The sequence below is a fragment of the Phyllostomus hastatus genome, unplaced genomic scaffold, assembly GCF_019186645.2.
Source record: "Phyllostomus hastatus isolate PE091 unplaced genomic scaffold, TTU_PhHast_1.1 phas_scaffold_1674, whole genome shotgun sequence".
Lineage (NCBI taxonomy): Eukaryota > Metazoa > Chordata > Mammalia > Chiroptera > Phyllostomidae > Phyllostomus > Phyllostomus hastatus.
Window position 1 is genome coordinate 30,816,791 of NW_025334011.1, and position 22,291 is coordinate 30,839,081.

At 42.2% G+C, this 22,291-nt stretch overlaps 1 protein-coding gene across 7 annotated transcripts in view; it reads left to right on the plus strand.

Annotated features, from left to right (window-relative positions):
- Positions 1 to 16,156, plus strand: part of BEND7 (BEN domain containing 7) — a 97,398-nt gene extending 81,242 nt beyond the window's left edge. For 4 of the 7 annotated variants that reach the window (XM_045857994.1, XM_045857992.1, XM_045857993.1 and 1 more), the window contains one exon: positions 3,496 to 5,947. In XM_045857994.1, coding sequence (XP_045713950.1) covers positions 3,496 to 3,590 — 95 coding nt within the window. In that variant the 3' untranslated portion in view covers positions 3,591 to 5,947. Of the gene's footprint in view, positions 1 to 1,491; positions 2,877 to 3,495; positions 5,948 to 16,092 lie in introns of those variants that run through there. The other 3 variants (XM_045857996.1, XM_045857997.1, XM_045857995.1) reach the window with 2 other exon arrangements.
- The last annotated feature ends 6,135 nt before the right edge of the window (positions 16,157 to 22,291 follow it).

Genomic DNA, 22,291 nt, shown 5'->3' on the forward strand with positions numbered 1-22,291 from the left:
TCCTCTAACAGACCCAGGTCATCAGAGGTCCTCAGTGCCCTTTGTTCAGACATATTTTTCACACTGAATGTGAAAAGCTACATTTTTCTCACACAGTTTTATATTCTTAAAAACCTCGGAATAGCAGGTCCTAAGGATTTAGTGTCATAAGATTTTGCCTCCCCAAACCTCTGTACATTAAAAAATATTTTAATGTGATAATGGCATTTCTTTTTAGAACAAAGGCCACCAATTTTATGATGAAATTCATGTCCATTCTTTCCTTTCCACCTGCCCCAATGGGCATTGAGAGGCAGTCAGTCATCCCCCTTCATACAGTGGGCACCTAGTGAATACTGCGTTCTAGTTGAGTGACTGAACAGGCAAAGCCATCTGGCATGGGTGGCACATTATTAATGTTATAACCAGGTCCCCGCAGTGTAACATTTCACTGAAGCATCTACTATAATGTTAAGCCATAGAATCAGTGTGACTTCACATTATTTAACTCTCAAGTGATATGCTTCTGACTCTCCCCTCCTGCCTCTTCTCCGGTTCTTGCCTGAGAGCCAGAGGGACAGATTTCTGATCACGGAGCCGTGTGGCAAACAGTTTATTCCCTCAGTTGGCCTCAAGACTCTTTATTGACCACCCTCAAACCTAGATGCCAAAAAACCTCCTAGGGGAAAAAGCTCAACTCAGTGTTTTCTCCTCTAGATTTGGGCTGCTGAGTTTTCAGTGGAAATCAGCAAATATGAATGGAGCAGCTAGTCTGTGTAGGCACGCTCCTGGGTCGTGTGTGCACTGATGGCCCTTACCCTGAGATGGCAAGTGAAGCACAGTGCTGTGGTGTAGGGCAGACGTATGTCAGTGAACTTAAGAGCAACAAGAAAGCTCAGCCATGTAAATGATACAGTGCTTTCTGTCACTCTGGCTGAGCATCAGATTGAGGGACGAGTGAAAAAAGGATCTGCTTATATCGAGTGTACTGTACAGTCATTATATAGAGGGATTTCTCTTCTTGTTCAGCTATGTGTCCACATCATTGAAATGCATGATCTCTACTGTTCCTTCCCATTCTGTCCTCCGAATATCAGGACAACTCATGTTAGCCGTGTGCCTTTCACCCCTGGCCCATTCCCAGGAGACACATGAAATACAATAATGGAACTGTGCACTTCAGGGGGCCGCTGGGAGGAATATCGTGCTGCTCTGGTTGTGCTCTCCAGCGTTACTCCCCTCCAGCCTGTTGCCCCAGGACATTTGCACTGCCTGTCCTCACTGTCATCTGACACAGTGGGCTTTTAAAAATTATTACAGGAAGCCCATTGCCCTTTGCATTTTCCTGTCTGAGGATGGAGCCAAAGAGACATTTCAGATGAGAAAATTGAACGTGGGATGGTAGAACAACCCCATGGAACTGAAAAGAATTTCAAGGAATCTGAGTATGAAGGAACATTAGAGATCATCTAGTCCCATATTTTCTTTTTACCCAGTCCTTTTATTTTACAGGTAAAAAAGCCTGAGGCCCAGAAACACCACGTGACTTTCTCAAGGTCTCACAGCTGGTTGGTGGCCTGCCCAGAGGCCAGGCCTCTCGCCTGCTCGTCATTACACCGCGTAGCTTTCTTACACCTAAGCCAAAGCCAGCTTTTCTCTGCATGTTTCTTAAAGATCCCAAGAGTTGATGATGTACTAATCCCTGTAGGATTCCTTCTCACTGTCGCACAGTCTCCACAGCTAGAAGGCCCATCGTAAGTCCCCATGAAGTCCACTACACTTTCAAACTCATGGAATTCTTTCTCGAATGTTGCCCAGGGCTGTGAGGTTGTAATGAAGACAGGAGTAGAATGGCCCTGCGGGTCCTTTCACTAGACTCTTGATAGATGTTTGGCACAAATGACTAAACAGTGAGATAATACTGTTTATCATTTAGAAAAGGGGAAAAGAATTTCCAGGTTGGTGCCCCAAATTTGCAATGAAATTAAATCTTGATTAGAATAGCCTGTCTCTTGACTGTCGCCCAATCTGGTGGCTCCTCTGGACTCTAAGCTACTACTGATCCCTCCCTCCTTGCGTGCACCCCAGGGAGACTAAGAGGTGAACTCCACCTTTCTTGTACAAGGAGCTTTTTCCTGAGATTTGAGTGTCACTGGCCAGACCTTCTTTGTACATTAATCTGAGCTGACAACAGCTGGTCCTCTCTAAAGATTTAACAATGCCTTGATTAACTTTAGGTCTTTTTTCCCTTCCAAATTCACAGGTTCTGAGGAGGGTGGGGGAGAGGTGTAAATCCTTAGTATTTCTATGAACCAGAATCAGGCAAGTCAGGGTTACAGTCTGGCAGTCAAATGACATTTGTCTCAATCCATTACATTTAAGCAAACTTCTGTGTCTAGTCTTAACAAGAATGGATACGGATTTTATAGTGGAAAAACATTTTCTTTATTTCTTTGTCCTCAACCCTGTTGGTGAGCATTTTTGAGCAGCTCCCAGGAGCCAGCACCGTGGTAGGTTCTGGTGAACAAATGCCCACCCCCAAAGAGCCCGGCCTGGTGAGACAAACAGAGGCCAAGACACCCTGCAGCCAGGTGCAGGGAGAGCGCCCTGGTAATGACAGAAACATCCAGGGTCTGGGAACAGTTTGTGGTGGGGGGGAAGTAAAATCATAACAGTGCTTTCTAAAATTTAATAAGGAGGCTTCTGAATTTGAAATAGAGGAGTACGGAGCTCACCTGCACTTAACAATCTTTGTCATAAATTGGCATTCTTTTACACGTGCTTTAAAAATTAATAAAGAGCCCTGGCTGGTGTGGCTCAGTGGATTGAGCGCCAGACTGTGAACCAATGGGTCGCCAGTTCGATTCCCAGTCTGGGCCTGTGCCTTGGTTTTGGTCCAGGTCCCCAGCAGGGGGCGTTCAAGAGACAACCACACATTGATGTTTCTCCCTTCACCTCTCTAAAAATAAATAAATAAAATCTCTTAAAAATTAATAAAGAAAAATATAAGGAAGAAAATGTAAATTAATTTTATCACCCAGAGACAATCATTATTGGGTTTTATTTTCCCAGACTTTTCTCCATACTTATTTGATTTATCCAATGGAGATCAAATACATAAAATTTTCTTTTCCTAAGTTTTTTTTTAACCTAACAAGCATTTTCCATTTTTATTACAAATTTTCATACACATTATTTTAATAGCTGCATGATATTCTGTCTTACAGGTAAATCACATTAGCCATTTTCTGTTCCTGGACAACATATGAACACCCTCTAATAGTAACACACATTCGAGGGCTCTCTTGCTAAAATAATTATTACAGATTTCTAATGGCTAAAATTGTTCACTTAGTACAATGAAAGCCTTGGCTAAAAATTCATGATTTAAACAGGACACAGACACCTCACCCACAACGTTCTTCACATATCCAAACTACCTCTAGCCACGTCGCAGGAAAGTGTATAGCTCTCCTTTAGGGAACGGCCCCCTTCATTTTCTTGTCTCTGTTGTAGGTTACATATCTGACACCAGGAGAGAAAACACGGAAGATACAGAGCCTGGCTCTGTTTCACTGCCTAGACTTCCATTTAGTGACAGTGTTCATTAGCATATGCACCTCTTCCCTTTGAATTTCCTCAAAGATCCACATCAGCATTTCAGTTTACTGCGAAGTGTGAGTGTCCTGTGAAGTTTAGTTGTCCTGTGTGAATAGTTTCCATCTACTATCTTTGGCCATCTGTAAGAAGCCAGCCTCCAGTTTGGTGTAAGAGTTTTAAAAATCATCCTTAGAGTTTATTCATCACCCTTGAAGTCCAGCATCTGATCCAGTTAGTTCATTGTCCATTAAAAAGAAGCAGCTCTCTTCCTTTTTTTTCTTCCAGAACTTCAATGTGAATATTTGGAGTTTTAAAGCATATTTATTTTAACATAAATTGCTTAGTTGCTATGTAAAGGAGAATGGCACTTTCCAGTACTGAGGGAGCAGTTGTTAAGGCCAAAATTAATTAGATCTTCATCAGCTTAAAAGATGAAAAAGAGGCCCTGGCTGGGTAGCTCAATTGATTAGAGTGTCATCCTGATCTGCCAAGGTTGCAGGTTCAATCCCTGGTCGGGGTACATACAAGAATCAACCAATGAATTCATAAATAAGTGGAACAACAAACTGATGGTTTTCTCTCTCTAAAATCAATCAATTTTTTTAAAGATTGTTTGGGAGACAGGATTGCCCTGCTCTATTAGAGGAAATCATTTGTGACATCAGTTTCCCTAAAGTAACCATTTGAACTGAGTAAATGAAAATGATATATGAATTCTTAGGAAAGAAAAGCCTTCCATGTAGGTTGTGTTGACACAGTGACAGAATAACTCATTGAAAGGTGAGGCACTCAGAGTAAGTGGTTATCTACATGATACCTAACAACTCTTTTGACAGATGGTTTTAACTGTGTGAGTGGTTCAGTGTTTTGGTGTTGTGTGACAACCAGACACAAATATATTAATGTTATGTATTTTATTTGATCCCTAGTACACATACATTCCACTTTATATAAAACCAACAAATGAAAACTTGGATTCATTTAAAGAGATATTATACCATGTGGATATTTGTTTTACAGAAATACTTATGTCTGGATTCCTTTCTCTAATAAGACGGTGACTTTAAAATCATATTTTATTTAGAAACATTGCACTTACATCTCATTTATTGCATAAAGCAAATTACCTTGAATCTTTGACACTTGACCCAAAGGCCAAAATTTGGCTGGAAAGAAAGGTGAACTCCAAACACCAAAACCCGGGGAGGGGGGGGGGGCAGGGGGAACTGCTGTGCTTCTGTTTAATGCATTTCCCTAGCACTTATCAAGTTGGAGAGTGTTAGAGCTCAGAATTGTGTCCCTTAGTCCCTCCCCCTCGTTCTGCAAGTGAGGCAGCTGAGGAGTAACCATCAGGGCCAGTAATCATCAGTGGCCTGGCCAGGCCCAGCACCAAAATGCCTTACTCCCCTGTCCAAGGTACTTGTGCCACAGAACACTGAACAGCTAAGCCTGAGGGAGGGAGGGAGCTCTGGGATGAATCAGTTTTCCACTGAAGACCAGATCATCAACCAACAGTGACAGGAAGCTGGTGCTAGGTTTGGCCTGCGGAATCCCCCCAACTGCTAGACAGCTACGTCTCATATATGTGTGTCTTTTATTTGTCTTCTTCTTGAAGCTCCCAGGGAGGTTCAGAGTTGTTATTTCCATCACTCCTTAGTTGGCCGTTTACATTTGAGGCCAGCTAGCAATCCCTCCCCTGAAACCAGTCCCTCTGCTCACCGAGTGTCTGGTGAGATACTATGAACCAGGGTTTTTGTTTTCCTGCAACATACGTTTTAAAACTTGTCTGCTGCCTCTCAGAAGAAAACACGTCTCAAGGGAATTGAAAAGATTAATTAGTGACCTTTCAATTCTGTTACAATAAGATGAATATGTTGCTAATAAAGGTAGAAACTTTCGCCTTCCCACTGTGACATCTGCTAAATATAAAGCTCGAATGTTTGAAGCACGCCCTTCCGAGCTGGGGCGACAGCTCAGCGCTCTCACTGCTGCAGGAGGGGTGGGGACTGTCCAACTCACAGGATGTGCGGTGGATCCCCAAGTTGAAAATACCTACCGTAAAACTGCAAGAGTGAAGTGATACTTTGTACATTAAAACTGTATTTGTGCTTACTTACTGTGACTACTGTTTAGACTTTATTCAGAAATCCTTTCTATAGGTTTTCTTATCAAAAACAAATTATTCCATATCTATGAATAATGTCTCAATCTTCTGTATATATGTTTTATTAATATGTAAATATTTAGATTTTTTTAAATTACTCTGTTCTTTTCAAAAATTCAACACAAGGCTAGTTGTGAAAATGGTGTATGACATTGTGTTGTGATATCAATCCCCAAGATGCTCTCTCTGTCCGTTCTGGAAGAACGCAATAAATTACTTTAATTGAAAGTGCCTGTTTCATGCCTGTGTGCCGGTCTGCCTGTGTTTATGAAGAGTCCATGCTAGTCATTAATTAAAAGGTATTTATTAATATTCTGGTGATCTTAACCAAGAAGTTTTATCTCTTTATGAAGGAGATAAATTTGTTAAAGTAAATAAACTAGATTGCTACCAGTAAGAGCATCTTCAAACGTGGAAAGTCATAGGCTGTGCCTGACAGTCAGATCAATGGCCATAGCAAGTCCCCCAGAAACACTTAAGCATTAAGCACTGATGTGCTTGAAGCCTAATTTTACATGAATTAGGTAGCTTTATAAACTTCACTTAAAAGGTTAAGCCCTGCTTCTATGGAAACAACACATCAGAAGGACAAATCAATCTTCTCTAATGCAGAATGCCTGTTATAACAGAATTGCTTTATTCTCTCTGAACACAGGAGGACGCTACCCCTCACTGGGTACCTGCCCCTCCTCCCTCCAACAGGCTTTCCCAGCACCCCAGCCTACAGCACCCCCAGCTGGTCAGCTGTGTCGGGGCTGCTGCTCAGGGTCTAGTTCATTGGCCCCCATTTCAGAGGACCCTGAGCTGTTTCACAGCTCCGAGGGGTGGTGGATGTGGGGTGCTAGGGAGTAACAGCTCCCTTAGACAGCAGCTGGATTGTAGAAGAGAAGGTGACAGGGTGACCCGCTTGCAAAAAAAAAAAAAAGGAAATCTAAACCACAGCCAGCCTTTCTCATACCTGTACCTGTTGGAAGCTAGGAGCCTGGCACCAGCCTGCCCCCCACTGTCACAATGCACTCCCCAGGCTTTATGTGGCCCCTGGTGCCATGGAGTTATTTGTAAGGGGCCCACTTCATGTTATTCAGCACAACACCCCTGGGTTTCCTTTGTCCCCGTGTGTCCTAAAGGGCTTTGTAATGCAGAGTGAGGGGACCCAGTTCCACCACACAAGGCTCCATCAGAAGGGTGTTCTCATAGAGGAAAAGCTCGTACACGTGCTTCATTCATTTCCCCTCCTAAGGCCCAGCCCTACAAATGAGGTTCCAGGTCTTACCGGGGTTTGGATGCAAGAAAAAGCAGTAAACCAGCCGTGGGTGGGGAAGTTGGCCTGGTCCCAACCACACCAGGCCTTGTTTACCATCCCAAGAAGCTGGGGAGTTGTGGGGGACTGTGGTAAGTCAGGTGTTTGATCACATAGGCTATATTGCTCCATATGGCTGAAGTATGGACCATTAGCTGGAGAGGGGCAAGCCTAAGCTGGGACCCCCATTAAGAAGCTGTTGGAATAGCTAGAGAGAAATCAAGAGGACCCAAGAGGACAAAACCCCAAATGCCCAAGCAAAAGAAAGAGAGAACAGATAGGACTTGGTGACAGGCCATCTTTGGGTGCAGGAGGGGAGTGTAGCTTTAGGGACAGGGGAGGAAGTGTCGGAGCTTGCACACAGGCCTCTGCTGGGGGAACCACGAGAGTGTTACTTGGCTCACTGAGACTGTAAAACTGGGAGGAGCGATTTGGAGGAGGACACATGAGTTCAGGTTCAGATGCTCTTCCATTCATTCGTTCAGCAAATGTTTGCTGAACATTTGGGGTAGGCCTGGCACTGTGCTTGGGGCTGGGTACAGGGATCATGGAGCTTGTTCTGGTGATCATTCATGACATGTGGTCCAGAAACACCATCGTATAATGTATGTTGTGTCATGAACTAGAGAAGGCAACTTAAATGTGGTAGCTTTTGTCCCAAACTAAAGGCAACCAAGATTTGAAGCACTATTCATTCCACATAATTCAAGTCTCAACTGAAGTCCCCATCAGAGAGGGATTCATGACTATCAACTCTCAAGTAACCACCAGTCTCTACCAAGTCACGGTGTCCCTTGCCATTCTCTGAAATCGTCTTGCTTACTTAAGTGTTTGTTATCATCACTTTCCCTCAGGAACCTAAGTCTCATGATGATGTCAGGGATCTTATGTGTAAGGCCATTAAGATGTCAGGCCCTGGTGAAAACCCATTTTCAGGGAAAACCTACCCTGAAAGAGTAGGCGGGGAGAGATGGGAGCATGAGTCACTACACTCTCCCTTCTTACCTGTCCCGTGGCCTTTGATCACACACACTTCCTTTGTCCTTCTATTGCCGCCACTCGTCAAAAATGGTGGTGAAATTGTGTCAGTAAACACCAAGACATGCTGGGCACACTCTATGTGCTCCATGAGAATTTGATAACTAATAATTTAGAGCAATATTTTGAATTGACACAAATCAATTCTGTATTTTGTAACCTCAAAAGCATGAAATTGATAATCCCTCCTAAAATAGATATATGTGTGTGTTCATTATTTATGTCCATTTTTGTTATCAGTGAAATTAAAATGTAAAGAATCAATGAAAAAGCCAAAGATTGATCTAGAAATGGAGCCCAGTAGGAAACCCAACAGTATGATGTGCTTTACACATACTGATGTTCCAGACAGACTGAGTAATCGAGGGCCTTTTAAATGGGGGTGGAGGGTGCCATTTTTAATCTGATAATGCTGAGAAATTGGAGGATATTTTAAGCCTGAACTTCAAAACTGAGTTTAGATAATTCCTTTAAAATACTTTGCAAAAATGAAGCTGATACAAGCATGGTAAATGGAGGAGCTGGTCAGAAACCAGCTCTCTTGACTTCAGTTGTGCCTACTCTCCACCATAATGCCATGACAGATGAAAAACGTGGAAGGCCCTTAATGTGAATAAGGAGAGAAAAATCAATTTTACAAAGGAAATTGAGCATCCTAAATTGGTTCAATGAAATGGAGGACCAGTTGCATATTCTGATAGAAAAACTACTTTATGCTGTACTCTGACAATGGAGGGAGAAAGAGAATACATCATAATAAATGGTACTTACTCTGTATGTTACTGAATTAAGCATCCTCCAAAAGTGATGTACTTCTAACCACTAGATAGGGAAAATCAGAAGTGACTCAATTAACAGCCCCCATGCTAACCCCACTCCCATCCTGTGATGAACACAGTAACATTGCCCCATCCTTAGGAGATGTTTCACTGGTGTGAAGCAATGCCACCTTCTTCCAATCCTACCTGTCACTGATGCTCCCTGTAACATGGACCTATAGCTGTGGACAGCCTGGACCCCCATCAAGATTGCGTTTGTTTCTGTGGATTGTGTCATGAACTATTGAAGTATGTTTGTCCTCCCCCTCTCCATGTTGATGTCCCCTGGGAGTGATAACCACAGCCGGTCTTTCCTTTTGTCCTGGTGGGACTGGCTCACCAGTCATGGCAGAGTGTGTGAATTTGAAATGTCACACTGACTCCTGTGTGCTGGCTGCTGATCACACTAAGAAACAGGAGCCAAAATGCACCTTGATCATGCCTAGGCTTGCATTATAAGACACAGCTTTAGAAAATGAACAAAACTCTCAAAGACTAAGAATCAACATTTTTTTTATCTTCACCTGAGGATTTTTTTTTCATTGCTTTAGAGAGAGAAAAGGGGAGAGAGAAACATTGAATAGTGCCTCTCATAGGCACCCTGACCAGGGATCAAACCCGTGACCTAGGTACGTGCTGTGACCAAGAATCAAACCTGCAAACTTTCAGTGTGTATGGGACAATGCTCCAACCAACTGTGCCACACCAACCAGAGCCCAGGAAATGACCTTCAATTGGAAAATACCCAGAAACTTAGGAGGTGAAGAGGAGGTAGTGGAAGTTGATAAAATTAGTTTGAATTTATTTGAAAGACCAAATGCAGGAGAAAAGCCAAACTATATAAAGAACTTCTGTAACTCAGAAATAAACAAATACCCCAACATAAAAATGGGCAAAATATGGGAATCTTTTTTTTAACCTTTCTTCAAAGATATAAAAATGGCCAATGGGCTGAGAAGCATATGAAAATATACTCAACATCATGAATCATTAGGGAAAAATCAAAACAGCAAGGAGGTATCATTTCAAACCCACAAAGATGGCTATAATCAAAATGAGAAACAATAAGGAATGTTGGTGACAATGGAGCCTGGGATATTGCTGGCGGGACTGTGCTATGGCCTAGGCTCTTTGGAAAAGATTGAAAGCTCCCCCAAAAGTTAAACATAGAGTTACCAGATGATCTAGCAATTATACACCAAGAGAACTGAAAACACATCTGTACACAAAGATGTGTACACAAATGTTCAGAGCAGCCTTACTCACAATAGCCAAAAAGTGGAAACAACTTGAATACCCAAGTGATGAATGGTGAACAAATGGGGTATAGCCATGCAAGAGAATACTACTCAGAAATAAAAAGGAATGAAGTGCTGATACATGCTGACATGGATGAACCTTGAAAACGTGAAAGAAAGAAACAACACAAAGGTCACATACTCCGTGAACCTATTTCTATGAAATGTCTGGAATAGGCAAATCCATAGAGACAAAGGTAATTGATATAGTTGCCTAGGGCCGAGAGGGGAAGCAGTAATGGGGAGGCTGCGAATGGGGGCAGAGTTACTCTTTGGAATGAAGAAATGTCCAAAAATTAGGTAGTGGTGATGGCTGCATGACTCTGTGGCTATATTATGAACATCCACTGAACTGTACACTTTAAAAGGGTATATAGTATGTGAATTATATCTCAATAATGTGGTTATTAATAAATAATAATAGAGTTAGACCCTACTACCTTACTCTATATCTGGCAATTAAGTCCAGATGTTTAAAGGATTAAAGTAAAATAAGTCATCAAATACTAGAAACATTTAAATTCATACTTATAATAAGTTTGAGGAGATAAAGGATTTCCCAAACGTAAGGCCATGGGAAGAAATTATCAAGTAAATTCATTCATTTTATTAACTAAAAATTTTAAACTTTAGTTCAAAAATTTTACAAAATTAAATAGAAAATGACAAAATTTGTAGAAAAAAATGGTTTTAAGAAAGCATATGCCTTAATACATACTTATCCAACTCATAAATCAAATGGCCAATAAACATTAAAATGCTAAAATTAAATCAAAATGTTCATTTAAAAGGCAGTATTAGACCTGGCCAGTGTGGCTCAGTTGGATGGAGCATCATCCCACAAACCAAAAGGTCATGGGTTCGATTTCTGATCAGGGCATATGCCTTGGTTGTGGGTTCAGTCCCAGGTCAGGGTATATATGAGAGGCAACCAATCAATATTTCTCTTTTTCTTCCTCTCTCTCTCTCTCTCTCTCTCTCTCTCTCTCTCTCTGTCTCTCTCTCCCTCTCTCTCTGTCTCTCTCTCCCCCCTTCCTCTCTCTCTAAAATCAATAAGCATATTGAAAGTGGTATGAAATATTTTGGTTAGTCAATTGGCAAAAATTGAAAGAAAGGTAGAAGCATTGTTTCTTGTGATGAACAGTATGATAGACATGTTAGTGGAACAGTATTTCTGAGGGCAGTTGGGCAATACAAATGAAACTTAAAACCTTTGACCCAGCAATTCTACTTGAAAGGAATTTATCTGAAAGTTATAAAGACTTGTCCAAAGGTTAAGCTGTAGGATGTTCATCACAATATAGTTTAAACAGTTTTTAAAAATTAATGTGCACATCCAATAATATTTTAAACTACAATACATCCTTGAGGTTGAATACTATACAGCTGCTTTAATTGGTGTACATAGAGATCCACAGTCAATTAATTGGAAAAAGCATGTCACAGAATAATAAGTACTACAGGATCTTTTTTTTAATACACAAACTCATAGAAAAATGTCCAACTTCTGGCCAAGATGGAGGCATAGGTAGACACACTGTGCCTCCTCACATGACCAAAACAAGGACAACAACAAATTTAAAAACAAAAAAAAAACAACCAGAACTGACAGAAAATCAAACTGTATGGAAGGCTGACAACCAAGGAGTTAAAGAAGAAACATTCATCCAGACTGGTAGGAGGAGCAGAGATGAAAAGCTGGGAGGAAAGGACTCACAGCAAGGCGGTGGCTGGAGGACCCGGCAATGGATTGCAGACCAGGTGGTCCCACATTCATGTTCAGATAAACTGGGAGGAACAACTGGGGAGCAAGACAGACCTCACAACCCAGGGTCCCAGTGTAGGAAAATATAGCCTCAAACCTCTGATTGAAAACACCTGTGGGGGTTGAGGCAGCAGCGGGAAAAACTCCCAGCCTCACAGGAGAATTCACTGAAGACCCCACAGGGTCCTAGAACATACATAAGCCCACCCACCCAGGAAACAGCACCAGAAGGGCCCAACTTCATTGTGGGTATCGGGAGAAGTGACTGAAACTGGCAGAGAGCAGAGCAGATGGCAGTGTTCCCTTTTAGGATCCTGCCCCACATACAATGTCACGACACAGTGATGTGGTTGCCCCGCCCTGGTGAACACCTAAGGCTCTGACACTTATATGAAACAGGTGTGCTGAGACAAAACAAAAATGGTCCAAATGAAAGAACAAATCAAAGATCCAGAAAAAATACAACTAGTGACAAAGAGATAGACAACCTATCAGATGCACAGTTCAAAATGTTGGTAATCACGATGCTCATAGAACTGGTTGAATATGGTTGCAAATTAGATGAAAAAAAATGAAGGCTATGCTAAGTGAAACAAAGGAAAATGTACAGGGAACCAACAGTGATGGGAAAGAAACTGGGACTCAAATTAATGGTTTGGAGTACAAGGAAGAAATAAACATTCAACCAGAACAGAATGAAGAAACAAGAATTTAAAAAAATGAGGAGAGGCTTAGGAACCTCCAGGACAACTTTAAACATTTCAATATCCAAATCATAGGGGTGCCAGAAGGAGAACAACAGCAAGAAATTGAGAACTTATTTGAACAAATAATGAAGGAGAACTTCTCCAGTCTGGTGAAGGAAATAGACTTCCAGGAAGTCCAGGAAGCTCAGAGTCCCAAAGAAGTTGGACCCAAGGAAGCACACACCAAGGCACATCATAATTACATTACCCAGGATTAAAGATAAGGAGAGAATCTTAAAAGCAGCAAGGCAAAAGGAGACAGTTACCTACAAAGGAGTACCCATAAGACTGTCAGCTGATTTCTCAAAGGAAACCTTGCAGGCAAGAAGGGACTAGAAAGAAGTATTCCAAGTCATGAAAGACAGACAAGGACCTACACCCAAGATTACTTTATCCAGCAAAGCTATCATTTAGAATGGAAGGGCAGATAAAGTGCTTCCCAGATAAGGTCAAGTTAAAGGAGTTCATCATCACCCAACCCTTATTATATGAAATGTAAAGGGACTTATCTAAGAAAAAGAAGATAAAAAATATAAACAGTAAAATGACAACAAACTCACAGTTATTAACAACCAAACCTGAAACAAAACAAAAACTATGCAAACAACTTGAACAGGAACAGAATGGCAGAAATGGAGATCACATGGAGGGTTATCAGCAGAGGAGTGGGAGGGGAGAGAGGGGGAAAAAGTACAGAGAATAAGTAGCATAGGTGGTAGGTAGAAGATAGACAGGGAGAGGGTAACAATAGTATGGGAAATGTAGAAGCCGAAAAACATATATATGACCCATGGACATGAACTAAAGTGGGAGGATATGGGTGGGAGAGGGTGTGCAGGGCAGAGGGGAATAAAGAGGAGAAAATGGGACAATTGTAATAGCATAATCAATAAAATATATTTAAAAAAAGAAAAGAAAAGAGTCTAAGAGGACACTCACCAAAATGTTTGATGATAGCTACTTCTGGATAGTGAGCTGGATGAAAGTACTTCTGGGTACTTTAAACTTTTTTTCCTGTTGTTTACCCATATTAATTTTTTTGTAAATGAACATGTACTGCTTTTGCAATGAGGAAGTTATTTTTAAATTTTTAATAATGTAGAAAAATATTTAATGACATGGAGAAATGTTCATGATATATTTACTGCTAAATAGTATTGTCAACCCCATCAGATTTTTTTACTTTGGAAACACATTAATTTTTATAAAGTTAGATTTAATTGTAACTGTGTATAACTACAAACACCAACAAATTGCATGTCAAAAAAATATGTACCAACAGCCACCAACAACTTTAAAAATATATAAATGATGTGTCAACCATCAGCCTTATCAAGTTTGTAAAAGAAATATTTATATGCATGCACAGAAAAAGAATAGAAAGAAGTTGTTTTTATCTCTAATAGTAGAATTACATGTGATCTTTTTGATCCACCCAAGGATATGTTTATTGATGAGAGAGAGAGAGAGAGAGAGAGAGAGAGAAGGAAGGGGGGAGAGAGAGAGAGAGAGAGAGAGAGAGAGAGAAACATCAATGTGAGAGAGAAACACTGATCAGTTGCTTCCCAAACACATCCCAACCCAGGATCAAACCCACAGTTTTAAGTATGTGCCCTGACCCAGGATCAAACTCACAAACTTTTGGTGTATAGGATGATGCTCCAACCAACTGAGCCTCCTGGCCAGGGCACATGTGATTTTAAAAGATTATATTCGTGTAAGTTTTCTAAAATGAGCGTATATCATTTTCAAAATAAATAAATACATGTAAAGGAAGAAAAAAGCTCATTGGTCTAATATATTTGCATACATGTAGTACTCACCACCTGGATACTGTTAGGAATACTTAAAGCATCAATGTAAACTCATGATACAGGCTTCTGAAATATCCCGTAAGTGCTGGTGAAAACTAGCTTGTTACTCCAATAACATGCACCTCCTCATTATTCCAACATGTACGTGTCCTCACTATTCTAATATGTACCTCCTCATCACTTCAATAACACACACTTCCTTGTTACTCCAATAACATGTGACTCCTTGTTACTTCACTAATATGTAAACATCCTTGTTACTCCAATAATAATATATGCCTTGCATCTATTTACAGTACTCTGGAAATTGAAGCTTTACTTTGAAGCAAAAAAAAAAAAATCATTCTGAAGCTTGACAGAAAAAGGATATCCATTCTGTAGCTTGAAAGGAAACTGGAGATGATGCTTTATAAAAAATGTATTAGTTGCAAGACAAGAAGAAACCCATCTGAGATGTCAGTGTATTCAACACATCGGTTCAAAACACAAGTCTGTCAGGGCCTCTGGGATGTGGAGAGAACGACTGCCTGAGAAACATAAAGTGCAGGGTGGGTTGCTGTCACAAATGAGGGCGAGAACCCAAGCAGCCAGGCTGTGACAGGGCGTCCCTCACAGGTGCACTCACTGGTGCATCACTGCACTGCCCTCACGAGGCGATGGACGTCAGAGAAGCAGATCTGTGGTCATCGAACCCACGCACTGCACCAGCTCAGTGAGGACACCCACTAACACGTGTGGGACACATGTATGCCAGGCACAGGCTGATGCCTGAACGTACAGTTTAACTCGTATAATCTTCAAAATGCCATAAAAAGTAGACACCATAGTCCTCATTTAACAGATGGGGAAAAAAAGAGGCAACTTCTTCCAGCTCACATAACTAAGGAGTTTTTAGACGATATTAGAATTCAGGAAGTGTGACCTCAGCTGTCATATTCAGTGGAGAGAAGCATTCACAATAATCCCGTGAGGGCTTGGCCTTACAAGGCTGTTTCTACTTAGTTTGCACAAAAGCGTTGAGCCAGGAATCACAGCACATGTTTGGTGAGTGCCTCTTGTGAGCCAGGAACTGTCAGAAGTGTGGGACAGACAGTAGTTCAGTTGAACCTTTTATAAGCCTGGAAGTACAATGGTCAGCACCACTTGACAGAGGAGGAGACTGAGTCACAGAAAGTTTAACTCACTTGCTCAAAGTCACATGGCTAATAAGCAGCAGAGCCAGGAATCACACCCAGACACCCTGACCTAGAACCTGTTGTTCTAATCTCTGTGCAATGGGATGTCCTTCTGTGTGAATGTGTGGGGTGCTTGCTCTATGTCAGGCCTAGTCAGTGTTTCACTTTAACTACCTCATTTGAAATATTCCCAATCACTGCCACAGAAAGGCTGGAAAGTAGCTGGTATCTTCCACCTGACAATAGGTTTTTATTAAAAGGTTTCCAAGAGAAAATAGAAGAGTGTAAAAGATGGAGCTTCTACAAATTAAAGAGTTTAAATACTGGCTCTGCCATTTACTTAGCTCTGGTATCTTTTTATCTCTGACTTCCTCTTGCTTTCCATTGTTTATCAGTCCACCGAAAGAATTAGAGCAGACTGAAATGAAGTCAAACTACCCCCAGAATGATGAAAGCCACTGAACTCACTGGAAAACCCCCACTTCAGTGGGGAGGTATTTGCTGCAGGTAGCAGAGCTGGAGAGCTAGAAGGAGGTGACACCAAAACCAGGGGTCCTCAAAGTGTGGACCCCAGACTGGCAACATCAGCATCACCTGGAAACTTGTTAGAGCTACAGAATCCTTTGCCCTGCCCTGGACCTGTGGACCCAGAAGCTGAGGTGGGATGTAGGTCTTTCAAGCTCCTCGGGCCATCGTGATGCACAGTGAAGGTTGAGACCCACAACCTTTGAACACTTGGGAGATGTGACACGGCCCCAACCTCAGGGCCCTGAAGTGGATTCTGAGTTACTTGTGTGTGAACAATGTGTGAATTCACTTCCTTAATGTATCAGAGCAGATTCAAAGATTTGCCTGTGATAACATCACTTCCCCTTACATTCTGAATGGAGAGGACTGGGGGCATTAAAAAGTACTGAAAATTCCCTGGCTGGCATAGCTCAGTGGATTGGGCGTGGGCTTCGAACCAAAGTGTCGCAGGTTCGATTCCCAGTCAGGGTGCATGCCTGGGTTGCAGGCCATGACCCCCAGCAACCGCACATTGATGTTTCTCTCCCTCTCTCTCTCTCTCTCTCTCTCTCTCTCTCTCTCTCTCTCTCTCTCTCTCCCTCCCTTCCCTCTCTAAAAATAAATAAATAAAATCTTTTAAAAAAAGTACTGAAAATTCCAGTGACCATGTGACCCATGGAAGCTGGGAAAATTTGGAAACATGGACAGTCAGGTGTTGGCTGTGGGGAGGTTGAGACCCAGCCCCCTCTTTTTTGACTGCTGGGATGAGGTCCCTAGAGGGCAGAGAGGAGTTAGAGGCAGACACAAATTTTCTCACACACTGTAACTCAGGAGCTCCACACTGGAGAGCTACACTGCACTTGTGATATTTAAAACACACACACACACACACACACACACACACACACACACACACACACACACACAGAGGACCAGCAGATGTAAACATGCTCTGAACGTGACGTTTCTTACTCATATCATAGGGGAGTACACCCATGGTGGTGGATCAGGGCTAGAGCAACCCTTTGGCTTCCAGGCTTGGTGCTACTCACAGGGCTAGGGAAGGAGCAGTAGCAGTGGGAGGGAGCTGCAGTAGCATGTGAAATGCTTTAGGTTTGTGATTATACACAGAGGCCTTGAGAAGGCTGGGACTCCAGACACAGGCTGTTTTCCTCGCTCCTTCTGACTGCTGACCAGGCAGCCAGCTGTTCTCTGAGGTGGAGGGGCCGTATCTTGAGCTACCCTACACTCCCTACGCCACACCATCAGCCTGTCACTCCCTTCCCCAAGTCCTTCTCAGTGGCTGTGTTGCCCTAGAAAGTCACATAACCCACTCAGTGGTCTTGACCAGCATTCCACCCTCCAGAATGGCCATGAGTCCCATGACCCGTATGCTCCAGGAGGTCAGGCTGTACCGGATGCAGAAGAAATCAAGACCACAAAAGACATTAAACAAGTTGACAACTGTTCAAGGGGCACCTATTGTGCAGAAGGACTTATGCCAGGATGGAAGGAACCTACACGTGGTCACTGCTTTCAAAGGGTCAGTGAGGAGACAAGGTGAAAACCACCACAGTTACAGCAGGAACATAAGCTCCATGAACTCTGTTCAGCAAGAGACCACAAGGTACCATATGGTATCTATCTAAAAAGATGACCAGACAAGCAACTAAATTAGGAGTTCAGAGGATGGGCTCGCATTGGAAGGCTTTGTGGAGGAGGAGAGACTTAAGCTGAGTCTTGGAGGATAAAGAGAATGTGCACAGATAGAGAAGAGGGGTAGCGGTCACATTAGCAAAGCAGCCAGTACGAGGACAAGGCTAGACATGAGAAAGGGCAACATACGCAGATCTCAGAGGTCTGCTGCCTCAAAGGGCAGGAAGTTTGGTGAAGTGGCATGTATGTGTAGACACATGGGAGGCAACGAACTGAAGCGTGCAGCCAAATGGTCAAAACCTTAAAAACTGGAGTATGAGATTCTGAAATTTATTCTATAGACCAGAGTTCCCCAAAGTGTAAGTATATTTCTCAGAATATTCTCTTGATAGAATTTTAACAGATATCATGAGACTAAATGGGGCCTGGTACCAGTTCCAACACAGGGTGGGGGTTTCCCCAAACCAACAAGCAGTTCTCAGACACCAGCTGGGTGTTCTACCAGTCAACTCAATTGCAACACTGGCTCCCTGGAGACAGCATCAGATTCCACTGATCAAGGACTCAGTCCTACAAGACTGACCCCCAACCCTTCACTTCAGATACCAATTGCAAGCCCAGGTTGTCCCTTGTGCTTCTGACTGACCAGTTATAAATCAGAGATTCCCAAGACTCCCTCCTTGGGCTGAATGAATGTGCTAGAGTGGCTCACAGACCTCAGAGAAATGTTTTACTTACTAGATTACTGATTATAAACCAGAAACAGCCAGACAAAAGAGATAGATGTCTGGGGATAGGTATGGGGAAAGGGTGAGGAGCTTCCATTTTCTCTCCAGCTTGCACCACCTTCCCCAGTCTCCACGTGTTCCTCAGCCCAGTAGCTCACTCTTCAAACCCTGTACTTTTGGGGTTTTGTGAGGCTTCCTTACAAAGGCATGGTTGGTTAAATCATTGGCCATTGGTGATTGACTTAAGCTCAGCACCTCTCCTCCACCAGGAGGTTAGGGGGCGGGACTGAAAGTTCCAACCCTCTAGTCACATGGCTGGTTCTCCTGGCAACCAGCTCCCATCCTTAAGTCCTTTCCAAAACCCAACTTGTTAGCACAACAAACAACAGCTTTACTGTTCCTAACACTTGAGAAATTCCAAAGGGTTTGGGGAGTTCTGAGCCAGCAACTGAACAAAAACTAAATATATACAGGCATACCTCAGACATATTGTGGGTTTGGTTCCAGAAGACTGCAATAAATTGAATATCACAATAAAGCAAATCACAGGAACTTTTTGGTTTCCCAGGGCATTTAAAAGTCATTTATACTATACTGTAGTCTATTAAGTGCACAATAGCACTGTCTTTAAAAAGTACATACCTTAGCCCTGGGTCCAGGCACATGCCTGGGTTGTGGGCCAGGTCCTTGGTTGGGGGTGGTGCAGGGGACAACCGATCCATGTTTCTCTCTCTCTCACCCTCCCTCCCTCCCCCTTTCTCTAAAATAAATAAATAAAATATTTAAAAATGTTTTAAAGTACATACCTTAATTTAAAATACTTATACATAAAAATTAATCAAGCTATACAAAAATATTTTATTGCTAAAAAATGCTAACCATCACCTCAGCCTTCAGCAAGTCATAACCTTTTTGCTGGTGAAGGATCTTACCTTCAATTTATAAAAACACAATAGATGTGAAGTGCAATAAAGCAAAGCACAATAAAACAAGGTACGCCTGTACTTAACTATAAGTCACATCACAAGGTCTTAGACATCCTGGGTTGGACAGTTTCACAGGTCTCTTTCCTGTAGGAACTCTTGAATTACAGATCTCCAAGTGGCAGATGTTGCCTGCCGTATGTTCCAAACTTATTTCAATACAGAACCCTTTTCCAGGCTTTTGCTTCAGATAACAAGCTCAGTTTGTAGATTCCAGTTGGTAGGTCAGTTACTGTTGTAATCTCCTCAGTAGTCTGGTAAGAATACAGCTTCCAAGGGGTATTGCATGCCTTCTGAAGCCCAATTACTGCCCGGGTGAGTTCACTGTGTTATCAAGGTTGAGAATGATTGGTTTCCATTGCTGTAGCTGACTTCTAAGATACCAATGGGGATAGGAAAGGGAAAATGGTAGGAAAAGGTGCAAGAAAAAGGGACTAGACCATATGGCTTGGATATGGAAGCACTGAGAAGTGTGGGTACTCAGGGGATATGGGAGCGCTGAGGGGAACAGAGATACAAATGGTCAAGAACAGAACAGAGATGAAAAGAAAAACCTCATTTTATAATAGAAACAATGTACACTTGTGAAACAGCTCATGATTTACAAAGAATCATCCAAAATACCAGCTCTGTCTTCCTCTCAATCCCATAAGGTGGGTCAGAAAATTATCATCACCATTCTCTCAGTGTAAGGAAACCAAGGCTAAGAGATGTGGACAGGTGCTGCTCTTCTTCGGTGCTATCCCTTAGCCAACTCCTCTTTTCATTCTTGGGGATTGCTAATGGGACAATGTCTGGGCTCCCTCCACAGAGGTGTGTCAGCATCCAGGCAGCAGCAGATCCTACCCAGACTGCACCCAGTGAGGCCGTGGAAACTGCTGCGTAGCCCCTAGAAGGCCATGCTTACTGATCCTCTTTCAAATCTTGTTCCACAGCCTTCCTTCCTGCCTACTGTGTGAGCTGAGCTACCTCTTGTCCCCGCATGCAGGCCTTTTCTGTCTCAGCTAGCCTGAGTAGCTTTCCGTGATTTTCAAGAAGCTTGACTTGAATCAGAAAGGCTAAGGCTAAGTAAGTGTGGGCATGAACTCCCATCTCAAGATTCAAAATTCTGCACATCCTCCTCTGTGGCATTGAAAAGTATGATGAGTTTGATTTTAGTCATATAATAATGTCAGTGATGAATATCCAAGTGGAAATTTCCAGGAGGCATTTGGTGATCCAGGACTAGTCTATGGGAGAGAGGTCAAGGTGAAGATAGAGATTTATGAATCATTCCATTGAAATCATACCATTAATGAAATATCTTATAATGTAGGGCAAGCTGTGACAGCAGGCACCAAAAGTTCTCTGGTGATCTGAGGCAAACAGGTTTGTTTGAAATGTCCTCCAGAGAAGACCTTTGGAAAGAGAAGGAACATAGCTTGGCAGAGAAATGTGGAAAGGTAAGACATTTGAGAAGACTTCCAGTTGGATGTTACCTATGTGTAGAGGGGCAATTTCTTAATATAGAAAGAAAAACTCACAGTAATATAAAACAAAGCTTTCACTAAACAGGATGTTCTACATGATCCCATTTTATTTTTTAAAGGTGTATGTATTTTCATAACCATCTGGAAGGATGTACATAAAGACATGTGCAGTGCTTACCTCTAGATGCTACAAATGTAATTTTGTTGCCTTCTTATTTTCCACAGTAAGCATTCATTGATTTTTCCCCCCAGATGTAATTCATATACCATAAAATTCACCACTCAGAGTGTACCATTCAGTGGCTGTTAGGATATTCACAAAGTTGCAACCACCCTCGCTATCTAACTCCAGAAAATGTTCATCATTCCAAAAAGAGCCCTGCACCCCTTAGCAGCCGTTCCCCATCCCAGCTCCAGGAGACCCCTACTTACCTTCTGTTCATGCAGATTTGTCTGTTCCAAACATTTCATATACACAGAATCATGCGTGTGTGGCCTTTGTCACTGGTTTCTTTCACTTACCATAACCTGTATGAGGTTTATCCACATTGCAGTACAAATAGGCACTTCATCGCCACTTGTTGTCAAGTAACATTGCACTACATGGATATACCACATTTTGCTTTCCCTTTCATCAGCCGACAGACCTGTGTTGTTTCCATCTTTTAGCAATTGTGAATAATGCTGCAGTGAACATTTGTGTGCAAGCTTTTGTATGTCTGCATGTTTCCAATTCTCCCAGATATATTCCTAGGAGTGAATTTCTGGGCTGTATAGTAACTCTCCATTTAACTTTAGAGGAAGCACCAAGCAGTTTTTAAAGGGTCTGCACAACTTTACATTCCTACCCGCAACGTACATGCGAGGGTCCTGGTTTCTCCACACATTCTCTAATGCTTGCTAACTTGTTAACATCCTTTCTTAGAACCAACAGAGAGCACATGAGTGAAGGGGACTTACTTTTTTTCCTCAATAAATTTAATCCTTTTTTGTGATTTTCCCCCTACAGATGCAATATAAACATGCAAAGATTCTCCATAATAATGTGAAGCCTTTTATTCTCAGAAAATTCTCTTTTTATTCTTATTCTCTATAACAATGCAAAAACTGACTTTTGCCAGATTCTTAACCCTGGGAGGGCTCATGTAGATATTTCGGCATGCATTGTCCCACTGGACATTCACAGCAAACCCTGAGTTTGGAGCCTATCTAGAGCAGAACAAAATGTCATCCAGAGGTGAAGTCACTTGA